A 14235-nucleotide genomic window follows, 5' to 3' on the forward strand; every position below is an offset into this window, starting at 1 on the left:
ATAGTATACTAAATATTTTTACACATAAAGATAAATATAATAACTAATTAATTGAAATACGTATTTGTATAGCTTAAATTTTATGACTACACGGTTTTGACGATAGCCTAAATTGTAGTAAAAAATGTATTTTTCAAATTTTTTTATGAATTAATATTTTTATATACTTTAGCTGAAGATTAACAACTTTTTTTTTTTAAATATACTTAAAGAAATTCGGCATTACAATGTAAATTTGAATAACTTTTTGTAAAAGTTCTTCAAAATTTTATGTTTTACTAATTTTACGAGCAGTTTTTAGAGACTAGGATTAAAAATAAGTAAAGTATATACTGATTCCAAAGACGATTTGAAATTGTGGTTGCATCTGAACTTAACGGGGCACTGTCCATCAATATGTGATATGGGCACAGGCTTGGTGGTTTTACATAATTTGTAAAGTTTGGATAGCGTATGATTTCTGAAGGCTGGAAGAAAATAATTTTTTAAATTAAAGAAACTGTGTTTGTAAATGTAAATACGTACAATGGACACCGATTCATTAGAAATGCGGCAGAATGTCATATGTTTACCCATAATCATGCCCTGTTCAACGCGTTTTGTGAAAAGTGGTTCTGACCAAGGTAATTGCTTCAAGTGCGCAAGAAATGTACGGTCATGAAATTCTACAGGATCTGATATGATGAGTTTATCTAAAAAATAAAACACAGCTCATTAGTTTTTTTCATATAAAGTTATATAATCTGCTTAAGAAAATACTCACTTAATAATGAATCCTCATAAAGCAATTCTTCTTCGGACATATACGAACGATTCTTTTTCGGTTTATCATATATTGAATTTGGTATATAGTCAAGCACATTGCTGCAAATATATATAAATATATAATGTCAGTGTACTTGAAAGAAAGTAAAACATTTTACCCGTTATATAGAAATAGGTTCTCCACATCAGTCATATTTAATGAGTAAAATTGATACACGCCAAAAGTTTCGAAGAATTCTCTCACCGGGGTCATACTATAACAGCCAGCTAAGTCGATTTTGGGATAATAGGTTATAAATGACAAACACATTTCTTGCTTTGTCGAATAGCCACCGAATGTGGGAACCTTACGGTTTGTGGTCTTTTAAATTAAAAAGAAAAATAAATATTCAGAAAAAAGTGTAAAATGTAATTTAATGTTAATTAAAACAATAATATACCACAGATAAAATCAAAAGTTGTGTAGTAGTGTTAAGTTTTACAGCTCACCTCGTAAGCACAATCCGTGATAATATAATCGCCCGGAAGAACCACAGTCTCGTTTTCTAACTGTCGGACTTGTTGAAAATTAAAGTCATAATTGTCATCTTCAATAATTCGGTCCAGTTCTTTGCCAGCGCGCACATGCCTTAATGCCATTTTACGTCCAGCCCGATGAGAATGTAAGGCACCAGAAACAATTTTTATTCCATCATCCGGAAACATCTAGTAAAAACGTAAGTTTATAAATTATATTATTTATATTTACGTATGCTGACTATGTACGTACCACATTTGAACAGGATGGCCCACAGATGCCAATATTTCTATAGAGTTTTTGACCGGGTGGTATGAGTTGAGTATCGGAAACTGAAACTCCTGATATCATAATTCCACCATCGTTCTTTCGTAGATGTCGTGAATAATGAATTCTAAAACCGGAATGATCGGAAACTGGCAAAATTAAAATATATGAAGTTAAAATAGCAATTAAGTGAGAAATTTAAATTTATTTAAATGTATAGGTATGCTTACATTTTACTGCATTCGGATTATCATAATGTATTTCCAGCATATAATATTTACCACCCTTTTGTCCTCCAAAAGGTATACCAACATGTGGTGGTAAGAATTGTCCTACAAATATTAGATTATATATTATGAATTATATATCTTCAACTACTAGTAATACTCACCAGTTGAGCCGATGGACCATACAGCTATTGGAGTTATACATGCATCCCAATCACGTGGTGTCAATAAATTACTGTTACATACAGCTCCTGCGCTTTTTGCCCACACGTCCCAAGACAATGGATCAGATCCTGGATATGATCTCGTTGAACATTCGAAAAGTGTCATGTGATGTACCATTGGCTGTGCTTTGGAACTGTAAAAGAATACATTCATAAATAAATATATTACATATAGACATATTTGCATATACGTATATGTATATTGTTTGAGATTAGATAAGAAAAATTTAGAAAAAATACTGCAGTTGACACAAGAGGTATCCTGTTGTCAACTGTAATTTATTCTGATTCGCAATGTGTATAGCCACATGCTGACTTTCGAGTCTCTTGGTAAGGCAAAAAATTGCTAGTTTTTATAAATTGATTGGAAATCGTCAAAACATTCCTTCGCATAAACAGAATTCACAGTTGCAGCATTTTTTTATGTTTTGCTGCAATTGATAATTAAATGAAGATAAATCTCATTCTTTCTTCAATTCATGAACTGTCAATAACACCAACTCTTATGGAAATGGTCTTATTGGGTTTTAAATAAATTTTTTATGTAAATGCATACAATGATCCCATAAATATTTTACTATTATTTACGTTAATAATACAAAATCCAGTGAAACGCATAAATAAGAAATTTTTAATCGTGGCTTACCTTTCTCTCGTGAGTAATGCTTCATACCCAATAATGTGATGTTTTTCGGTTAATATTGGTGCACGTATTATTTTACACCAATAGAGCGTGTCCATCGACTCATCAATGGTTACCTGTTAAAAAAAAATTAATTTTATATCTTTTGAACCTAGTTTTCATTAATGCCGCTTACTCACATTTTGCACCGTTACATCCCATTTATGTACATCGGCATGGCTACGCTGTGTTAAAGTAGGACTTACACTTTTTCGAAACATTGGCCCAAGCAGATGTAACGACTTCCAACCACGATTTTGGGCATGTCCCTTGAGGTTGCCATGAATGGGATCTGTGTCACCAAATGACCACAGTACTTTGATCGTATCACTCTAAAGAGTACAAAAGTATATTTCATTGAGAAATCGAATTATTATATATTATATATATATTATTATATATTGTTTAGTCTGCGATAAAAGTCATCGTAAATATAAGTCATCGACCATATATACATATATGGTCGTAAATATAAAATAACACACTGAAATAATTATATGATTAGTTAGCCTATGTATGAAGACCAAACGTATCCGTAAGCCTTCAGTTTTCAAAGTCTAAAGTAAGATACTGTTTCGGAACCAGAATGGCGTGATTTTTGTTGTGAAATAACTATATTATATGCAAATATATAAAAAAAGTATTATTGATTAATGCAACGTTATAATAAATTTAAAGTAAATAGTACGCCCTGGTAACCCTTGTATCTAACGGCACTAAGTGTTAAACGCGCTTAACGAAAGCACAAGATACAGAAATTTTCATAAAAGTTATATTTTTGTTTTATATTTTTTTTAAAATGAATCGTTCATTAATAGATTTTCAGAAGATTCACAAAGAAGCATCTTTTCTCCATAGGCAGAATTCACCGCACGATATGGTTGCAAAAAATGACTTATTAGGTTTGCAAGCATTCTGTAATGTAGCTAGAAATAACCCCGTTCAGCTGGATGTACTGGATGAATATAGCAATACGCCTTTGTTGAAGGCTTGTTATCTGGGTAGCTTAGTCTGCGCCAAAATGTTGCTGCAAGCGGGTGCTGATATTCAAGTTATAAATAGCATGGGTAAAGTGTATTTATATACACAATCAATCTTATGATATATTAGTTAATTTGATATTATTTAATTAAAGGACAAAATGCATTAACTTTAGCTACATACTCCCGCAACAAAACTTTAGTGCTAGAATTATTAAAATATCGAAGTTATGATGATTTTAATTCAACGTCTATGTTGCCAGCCCTAATGGTCGCGAAAATGCTCAAGAACCATGATCTCATTGCATTATTCAAGACTTTTACTCATAAGCACGATGATTTGACAACAGTGCATGGTAATATTTAAATAATTAATTTTTTTCTAAATATTTTTTATAGCGATTTTGTTTTAATTGATTTTTAATCTACTTTCAGGTTTGCAAGTCAATGAAGCCATGACTTTCAATTAGAATAAATTTTTAAATGCATAAGTTTTAATTTTAACAAATTGTTTTTTAATTTTTATTTTATTTAATTTTTTTTTATTATAAAAGTATATGGAACTTTTTTATATATTATTTACTTATATTTTATTTTTTGTTTTATGTAACTAATATTAAAATTGTGCAGTCGACATATATCCTTTAATGTTAATGTAACCAGTAATGTATGTAAACACTGTGTGTTAAGAAATTTTTAATAAAATCGATTTTATATACTATAAAACACTAATATTATATACTCATCAATAACTAAATGATTTGCAACTCATTAACCTTTTTGGACGCACTTTATTAGTTCCAGAAAACATATTAGTTTTATAAACATCTGGGTCCGATCTTCGCAGCCATTTTGGGAGTATTGTGTTTATTTATTGTAACAGTTAAATAAATATTTTTTGTGAGATTATTACTAATCGATTTATAAGGTACTCTTAGCATTAGATGTGCTGTTTGTACAAACATTTTTCCGATGGTAGTCTGAAGATTGGTAAATAACATAGACAGAGCAAATCAAGTTTAAATTAAATGTATTTTTTTGGTGGGTGGAAGCTGTTCTATTTTATTTCTTCCGTATTCTTCCGTATTTATTTCTTTATTTCTTCCTTCTTCTTATTTCTTACGTGAAGCATGGTATAGGTCAGCTAATCGTTTAGCCAGTTTTATGCCCGCTATTACGTGTCGGACATTTAATAGCTATATACCGTTCATCTGACATTCATTCTTCCTTTCAAATTTTTCAAATTATTTTTTATAGACAAGATAAAAAAATTTCCCAACCATGCTTAAAAAGTCCTGTATTCAGACTTCAGATATGAGTATTGGTCGCTGACAAGGAGACAGGTGTGTTCATAATTCGATCGTTTAATATTGTTTGTTAGTAGTTCTTGAAAATGTTTTTTACATTGACTAATATAGAAAAAAATATCAAATTAACATAAAAATAAATTATTTATGTGACCATTTTGAAAGCTTGTCAAAGTTTATATATTGTTTGCCTTAAATAAGGGCTGTCCAAAGCACGGGTCTTGGTCTACATGATTTTAAACCACTACAATTACGCGAATTTTCTTTTGGTGTACTGATAAATTAATAAAACTAATTTTTACATTATAACAGTTATCTATAAACGTATGTATTTGTTTTTGCGACCCTCAAATCTGTACAGTGATTGGTATTGGCCCACGATCGCATCTGGTCTGGACAGCCCTACCTTAAATGATTAAGTGGAAAAATTTGTTTGGAGGAAGTAATGTCAGTGCTATATCATATATACATTACAATCAGGTCATCTGATTTTATTTACTATTAATTACTAATTATTTAATAATTATTATAAACATAATTCTATGATAAGTTATTACATAAGTTTATTCTTTTTCTACATACACTTAAAGGAATATCGTATGGATCACAAGTTTCTATTTGCCTTGAAAATTCTACTTGTGTGTGCGTCGCATTTTGGAAACCATCGATTGCATTGTAATTTTGTGTGTCGTCCTGAATCGGAGCAGCATTGTTAGAAGTACCATGGCAGTCCTAGAAAAAAATACAAAAAATAAATAAAAACTCTATATCAATAAGCAGTAACATAATATATAATGGCTTCACAAGTGATAGTGAATTTCCAGCGATATTTTTATAAAATAATTTCTAACAATTTCCAACTAACTTTAAATTTATATTTACATATACTTATGTATATAATGCGTTCTATGCATACGTAAAAAAGTTATATATTTTTCTTACTTTTAGTTTAAAAAACAAAGTTAATTACTTGGAAGTTGTCAGGACTCATGTATCTCATTACACTTTGAGTTATATGCTCTTAGGTATATACTATTTTGTTGCCCATAATATTATCCTTATAGTGCTCAAATTCTTGTATAATTATCTTAATCAGAATTATTCACCAAGAAAGTAATTTCCATTTGAGTGCTAAGAAATGCTATTTTCGCAATTAAATCGTAATTTTATGCCAAAAACACATCAGTAAATTACTTTTGTTGTTGAGTTTAACAATACAAAACAAGAAAAAATATTTAGGAAACATATATTTTTAATATTGAATCATATATTGATTTCCTATTGCTTAGACGAATAAGTAAATCCTCTTTTAAAAATATTTAATTCATTGCATTAAAGTTAAATAACTGTGACCTTCACTTGGAATGATAGTTAGTTTGTTAGTTATGGTGGAGGGAGAAATGAGTCCTCCTCAATTAGCTAAAAAAGTCATTTTGAATCCACAAAACCTTGTAATAGTGGGTAGTAGAGAGAAGGTCAATCTAGAACCAGCCAGATGCATTTATAAAGACAAGAATCTGGCCAGAAACTTAAGCCCCCAGAAACTTAAGCCTAGTTCTGTCCAAACCTGGACATAGACACATTAGGTGTTTTGGTGTCCTTTCTTTGAGAGCTGATAGACACGCATTACAGGAGATACCACAGGGTAGGCCAAATCTAGCTCCATGCCGTCCAGTTCCCTGTAAAGACAGATATTAACCTCGATACCTCTGATTTGCTTCTGTGTATACTTGGAATGATTGTTTTAGTAAAAATGTAAGAATTAATTGCCTGGAGAGTTTATTTCAACTTTTTTTGCTCAATTCAATAATAACTGCAATATAATTAATATAATGCATTGTTATTTATTAGAAAATAGTTCTAATCTTATATGAAACATAAAAAACTTATTAGTTTATATAGAAATAAATAAAACTAATAAGAGTTGCTTTTTTAATTGTTATTTTTTCTTGAAGAATCTGTCAAGGATTTCATCTACCTTGACACCGCCGTAATGAACATCAATGATGTCAGCCTGGAGATCAGACGAAGAATCACCGTTGCTAATGATGCTACTATGGGTTCAGTAGGCAATTGAGATGTAGATCTCTCTCAATAAACGAAACTTACGCTCTATATGTCACTCATCCTTCCTGTGCTTCTGTATGGCGCAGAAATATGGACGCTTCGCAGACCGATGAAACAGTGCTGAGAGTGTTCGACAGAAAAGTTCTTCGTAAGATCTTTGGTCCTTTACGAATAGGCGACGATTACCGAACACGAATGAACCACGACATTGATATAATTCAACGAATTAACATTTAGCGGCTTCGCTGGCTAGGTCATGTCGTGAGAATGGATGAAGATGCTCCAGCAAAAGAGGTGTATGAAGCAGTAGTTGATGGAAGAAGACGTAGTGGTAGACCGTGTCTCTGGTGGAGTGATCAAGTTGAGGGAGCACTAACAGGACTTGATGTACGAGACTGGAGAAGGCGCGCACGCAACAGAGGCGCCTGGGCAGACATGCTGCGAAAGGTCGAAATTCCGTAACAGATTATTATGGGCAAATTAGTAAGAAAGTAAGTTTTCTTGAAAAATTTTTTTTAAAATATTTCGAAACTATTTAATTTATACTTTTAAATGATACACTAAGTACATCAATTATATTTTTTATAAGAAACCTCGGTTTAATTATCTATATAATCACACCAAAAAAAACTCCACCCAACTTAAAATCAAGTTTCAACAAGTGAATAAATATAAGTAACATTCAAACAGAATATAAAAGATATATAAAAAAGCAGTCAATATCTTGAAATAGGAGTGAAATCCTTCTAATGGTTTTCTATGTTTTCGTTCATTCTTTGGTTTGATTAATAAAACTGAAATTCATTCGAAGTGCTTGAAAAGGTAATTACATTAAATTTCATTAGACTAATTGGTACAAAATAATTGTGTTTCAGTTTTTATAAGGGCGAAAGAAGGGCGTGACCGTAGCAAGTATCTGAAAAAATGCATGTAATATTATACAATCTTTAATTTTGGTGTACTGTTGCTCGCTTTGAATTTGTATTTCGGCTGAGTAATAATTAAATGACTGATTGAGTCGTCGTATAATGAAGTAAGTGTTTAAGTCTTTTCGATTTTTCTTTTTTTCTATTTTAAGGAAGATAAAGAAGACTTAAATGTTGGTATTTGCATGTAAAAACTTTAATCTTAAAATACTTTAATCTAACCTAACCTATTAGAATTTCAAATGACAGTTTTGTAAATACAAATAACTACTCTTATTAAAACAAAGAAATATTATGTTAACCAGTAAGTCATTTCGATATAAAACTTCCATAACTGATATGAATTTTGCTAATTATGTCTTCACTAACCTACGTGAAAAAATAATGATTGGACGCATGTGGTTACTCTAAAATTCATCAACTTAATAATAGCCTCCTGTATCTTCCAATGTAAAAAATGATTTGTTACATTAAATAGTAAAGAGTTACTTTATTATTTCCTCGTGGAAGTTTTCCTTACAGCTTCTATTAGACTGTTATGATACGCTGCAGCATCTGGCAAGCAAAAACAAAGTGATGATTTGCTGGGTACCTGTTCACAGAGTAATCAATGGTAATGAGTCTGTCAACAGTCTTACGGGATCGGGAAACATATTGCGAATTAAATTGGTCGACAACTAGGTCTCTGATTAATAAATGGTTTTCAGCCGAGAGAAGTCGCTACTGTTCGACATTCCAGGTAACCGTCAGGCTAAAGAGCTGGTTCATTCCTACAGTTATGGTAAAGTATCTGTCTTCAGCAGAACAGAGTTGAGGTTGCTGGTGGGATATTGAACGGTTCACCATGGACAAAATGGGTCTGTCTGAAGAGATAGATTGTCGACTCTACTTAGAAGCAGAGGAGAGTTCCAGTCATATTCTTTGTGACTGCCCAGCCTTGATCTGGGCCAGGAGGAGGTCACTGGGACGAGAACTACTCTCCCCTTCTGACATTAGGAAATCCTCAACGACCGACATTCATTCCGGAAGGCGGAATGTCTTCTGTTTGGTTAGGGTCTGTTGCAGCACAAAAGATCGATCATGGTCCACTTCATTGGGAGCTAGTACCCTGTTTATTCCAATTCCTAACCTTATTATTTGTTAGTTTTTTGATGTGTTAAAATAAAATCAATTACATATTCGTTTACTTAATAACACTACACGATAAATAAATTATAAATAATTAACAGTTGAAACCATGTTTCAAATGTTGAACGTCACAAGCTATGTTAAATTTAAGCTATGTTAAATTTTTCAAATATTATCCTTTGTGGTACTTTCTTTAATGTACGTCCTTTTAGCATTAGAAATATTTTTGGATTTTCCTATAAGTGATAGTGCGGTAAGTGCTTTATCTTGGAAGCAAACTTAAATTTCTTTCTGAAAAGAACATGTCAACAGCGTTATTAATGATATCTTTTTTTACAGCGTTGAAAATTATTTAAATCACAATTCATGAAGGAATTTTAATGCTTTTATTTATTTTTCGCTTAAAAATTTGTTCAATTTATTGGAGCCAAAATAGCGAATGCAAATGAAATTTATCTAAAAACATATTGCCCGAGGATATTAGCAAGGAATTTAAGTGTGTACTTTTATCTTATAAATTATGACTAAAACTCCAGTGTGTACATCTATCTATATGCACTATCGAAATATCTACGTGTTCCAGCATTTTGAGTTCATATGTTCTAAGATACATATTTTATGTCCTCTTATTCGAAGGAAATTTGGTCGATCTGTGTGGGCTTCTGTTTGTACTTGTGTAAATAAATATCGTTACTTTAATAGGTTTCCATTATTTATACACATATGGAGTCATCAGTTAAAGTTATAAAGTGGCAAAAAGTTATAGCTTCAATTCATCAAAATAACCAAATACGAATTAAAACTTCATGATAATTTGCGTAGGAAAGTGTCAGTCACTATTTATCTTCTGTGGTGTGCGACATGTCCTTTGGATGATGTTGCTGTTTATTTATTAAAATATGTGTCATGAATGTTATAAATTATACAAGTAATGTCATCAACATATCAGACTCCACAATCTACATAATTGAATTTTTTTCTACTGAAAAGAAAAGCACCGCATATTTGCTGCAAATAAAAAAATGTCAAATTTATGTGGAAATGACAGTCATATTTTCATTTTCGTAATTTTCCTAATCTAATAATTTGCCAAACTGAAGAAGTGAATATCTCAATTTGTTGATTTAAAAGCTTCTGAATGGTCTTTATTCTTTAATTTATGAAACGCAGTATGAAATATGGAATAGGGTAGAGAAAAAGCAATGTAACGTACATGGACCTTATTTAATTATACTTTAATCAGTGAAATTTAACTGTTATCAGAGTAATCATTTTTTTAGTAATTGATTTTGGTTATATATTTATGTATATTTGTATATTTAAAAATGTTAAAAGATACAACTGTTATCAACCAATGTCGAAGTATATACATTGATATTTTATTAGATTTAAAGACTTTAAGGTTATATAAGTTTAACAGTAACAGTATTTAAACTGTAACTATGAGTGGATGTCAACAGGGGTACAGTCTTAGTAAAGCATTTACAATTCTTTATTATCTATGGAACATATTCGTCACTTAAAGCTTTCTGTGACTGTTTCAAAATTGATGAATAGTTAAAAATAGTTAAAAATTGGTAGTGAATTGCAAGGGTTGAAGGTTCGTAAGATTATACTATATGTATCTATCGGAAAATATACTACTAGTATGTTAAGAAATAAAAATGAAGCAAAAAATAAAAAATGGTTTACTTACAAACTTATTGACTTGCCTTCATATCACTAAGCAGTAAACAAAACTAAAATTTATATTTACTATAAAAAAATTGTTTATATTCAATAACAGTTTTAATGAATTTTAACATATGACATCGTCCTTCATCAAATCACATATATAACTTACAAGATGGTGTTGTATCTTGATGCTTCTCTTAGAACTATAGTTGCGCGAGGTTTAAGTATTGTGTGTATAATATGCATATAATCGATTCCTTGAAATTCTGTCCTACGCTATACTTGCACGCATATCTATTATAAATTTATTGTTAATATATTTTGTTATTTCAAGTTCTTTGACCTTAAAGCAAATATTTTACTTTAAGGTCAAAGAAGGTTTTTATTTTTCAAAGGAACGGATTTTTAGTAAGTGTTTAGAATGTGAAAGCAAAGTGCACAGTTTGTTACCGATTATATTATCATTTCTATGTGAATCTTTCAACTAACCCTACTCTGTAAAATATTGCGTACTAAAACCAAACACAAAAAAAAGACCCTTTTTTATCCTTTATCCTATTTATAATTTAAACGTATTAAAAAAATTCCGTACTATGTACTATATATAAGTTTTTTAAACATACACATATCCTTTCCTCATGTGTGCGAAGGCCAGGCAGGCAAAAAAGAGTTGCCTGTATATAAAATATTTTCCGATGAGTTCAAAATGTGGAACTAAGCACTGTCAAGCCACAACAAAATCCTTTAGAAAAAGTTTAAAGGAACTTAAATTTGCATTGTTTATGTTTAAGGAATTCGCAGGTGGCTTAAACGAGAAATAACAACGAAAGCTATTCAAAAAATTAAATAATAATTAAGGCAATTGTTTATTTTTTCTTTTCGGGGCAAACTAGTAAAATTATTTACTTAACTCATTACGAATTAAGCATTTTAGCAGCATTCGTTGCTGCAGCTGTTGGGCTTCCTTAAATTAAGAAAATCTTACGATGGCTTCGTAATTTCGACTTTTATGCGTGTGTAAATAAACACAAAAGAGGAAGAAGTTGAAACGTTAAGGACTTTGTAAAGTTTCACTGACCCAAAAGTTGAAATGTTGAAAATAAAAACTTTTAAAACCAAATTTTTATGTTTATATTTTTTAAGACAAATTAATTTCCTTAGTGATACTTTCGCACTTGTGAAATAATTTAATCCGCTACGTGAAGTCAATAAATTTGTATTTATTCGTTTTCAGTTTTGTATAAATTTTTTTTTCACTTCACTTAATTTAGCAAGACCCGAGTTCGATTACTGGTACTTGCAGTCTCAAAAAATTATTTACAAATAATTAAATACAAGAATTATTTCCAAGACCACTAATGATGGGTATTTAGCAATACACGAAACAGCTGTATGGTCACCCAAAAATTCAATTAATTAAAATAATATAAAAAAAATTTTTGTTGTTGTTGTTCACTACTGTTTGAAAAACCTCTTTAATTACTTTACTCAACCAAAAAAAAAACTTTGCGTTTGATTTATGGGAGAAGAAGTTGAAGATTTGTAAATTATTATCTTAGTGGGTGAGTGGGATGTCCCATTTTGTACTGAAAGATTATTATCTATTTAAAATGATTATATCTAATACTATGATTATCTTCTGCTTTAAGTCTACTCATATAAATACTCGTGTATAAATTTATTTATCAATTGAAATATACTCCAGTTTTTATTCTAAATTATGTGTAATGATTGACAATTTTTTTTGACTTGCATTTAATATATATTGATTTAAATGATAATATGAAATTGAACTGATCAGTTTTGTTCATTTTCATTTAAGTATATTCCAGATTACAGGTGTTGCACAGTATTAGCATCTTAATAAAGAATATTTTCAAGGGTGTAAAGAGTAATATGTAACTACTGTAGTAACTTTTAAGCAGGATATATTTATTCCACTTTCAGTGTTTTCATTTTTTTGTCCCATTTGACTATACCATGAATTATTAATTTGTTTGTTATGATTTTCTACTTTCACTTTCAGTAAAATAAAACATAGAATGGATATCCTATATAGAAGGGCCATATAAAGAAGTTTTAGAAAGAAATACGAACAATCGCTAGTTATTAGTTCTAGACCGCTAGTCGCCGACAGCTTTATTAGCACCATTGAACAGTAAAATACAGTATTTCTGCCCACTGGTGCTGGAATACAGGAAGATATCGCTATCGGTTCATTGATAGCATTTTACCAACATATTTAAAACACATTGAATGAAAACATACTTCTAGACTATATTATGAGTAAAGTTTGCAAATGCGAAAAAGGACTGATCTTCACAAAGCAACTCTAGAATTTAAATTTTACAGTTTATTTCTGCATACGAATGTGCCTTATGCGACAATAAACAGTTATTGACATGCAATGCAAAATGAAATACCTGGATGCATTGGTAACTGGCTTTAAAATCAATAAGACTTAAACAGAAGCTCTACTAGTACGCTAGTAAATACAAGAACTTCCGCACACAACAGCTTAAGAGAGCAAAATACATATATGAATATAGTATGTGAGTGATATATTACAGATATGAGTAAATAAGAGTAAATTAGAGTAAATAAATATTTATAAATAATTTTAAAGCAGGCTTTATTTAGATAAAATAGCGATTGCCTCAAATCTTAAAACTAACAAAGTCAAAATATTTATTGATTTTGCCTTATCCATTTATAGGTAGTCATGTTTCCAAAAAGATTACCGAGAAAATACATTTATACTTAAACAAAGGCTTTTAAAAAATAAGCAATTAATAGTGGCAGCGGCAGCGGTCAAGTGAAGAATGGATCTGCAGAAAACTGCGACAAAGTAAGTACTGCTTATTGATCGTACACTATGAAATTCTCAAGACAATTTGCGGCAATCGCAGTTAAATTCTAATGGGTCAATATAACTCATCGTTCACAGCGAGTTAATATTGACAATAAAAGTACGTCCTGAAATGATAATGACAGCAGAACCTCTTTCACTGAAAACATAACTTTAAATCCCTATCTTCTCTATAAAGAGGGAAAAAACAGTTTAGATATGTTTTCTATAGAGAGAGAAAAAAACAGTTCAGATACATGTTAGTTCTCAAAAATAAAAGATAAAAAAAAATTACACTATATCACTTCTACGTATAAGAAGAATATATCTTAAGTAAAAGATTATAATACGTAACTTTAATAAAATACCTTTAATGATAATGAAGAAACTTTTCTGTAAAGCTTTTATTTTATTATATTACACTATATATATATATAATTTAAATGTTTAACTCCAGCGAGATAGTTATAAATAAATCTAATATAGAGAGGGTCTCCAATAACTTTTGAATATTATTAAAAACATCTTTTCAAACTTAATATACTTTCTCTTGAGCTTTGGGCGAAGAGTATTAAAATTGTATGTTTATAATCCTTTTCGTTTGAATTAATGACCCCCATGGA

At 30.4% G+C, this 14235-nt stretch overlaps 2 protein-coding genes across 2 annotated transcripts; one reads left to right on the plus strand and one right to left on the minus strand.

Annotated features, from left to right (window-relative positions):
- Positions 1–147: 147 nt before the first annotated feature.
- LOC119683618 (MOXD1 homolog 1) lies at positions 148–8615 on the minus strand. Its single transcript, XM_038097403.1, has 12 exons — positions 8601–8615; positions 5552–5701; positions 2823–3014; positions 2647–2759; positions 1941–2134; positions 1780–1881; positions 1535–1698; positions 1255–1470; positions 924–1126; positions 764–864; positions 526–692; positions 148–467 (listed from the first exon to the last, which is right to left on the minus strand). Exons 1-12 carry the CDS (start codon positions 8613–8615, stop codon positions 285–287), a joined length of 1800 nt encoding a protein of 599 aa, XP_037953331.1. The 3' UTR covers positions 148–284.
- LOC119686208 (DNA replication inhibitor plutonium) lies at positions 3393–4185 on the plus strand. Its single transcript, XM_038100719.1, has 3 exons — positions 3393–3749; positions 3818–4018; positions 4098–4185. Exons 1-3 carry the CDS (start codon positions 3482–3484, stop codon positions 4130–4132), a joined length of 504 nt encoding a protein of 167 aa, XP_037956647.1. The 5' UTR covers positions 3393–3481; the 3' UTR covers positions 4133–4185.
- Positions 8616–14235: the final 5620 nt, after the last annotated feature.

This window comes from Teleopsis dalmanni, chromosome 2 (assembly GCF_002237135.1).
Source record: "Teleopsis dalmanni isolate 2A chromosome 2, ASM223713v2, whole genome shotgun sequence".
NCBI classification, from domain to species: Eukaryota; Metazoa; Arthropoda; class Insecta; order Diptera; family Diopsidae; genus Teleopsis; species Teleopsis dalmanni.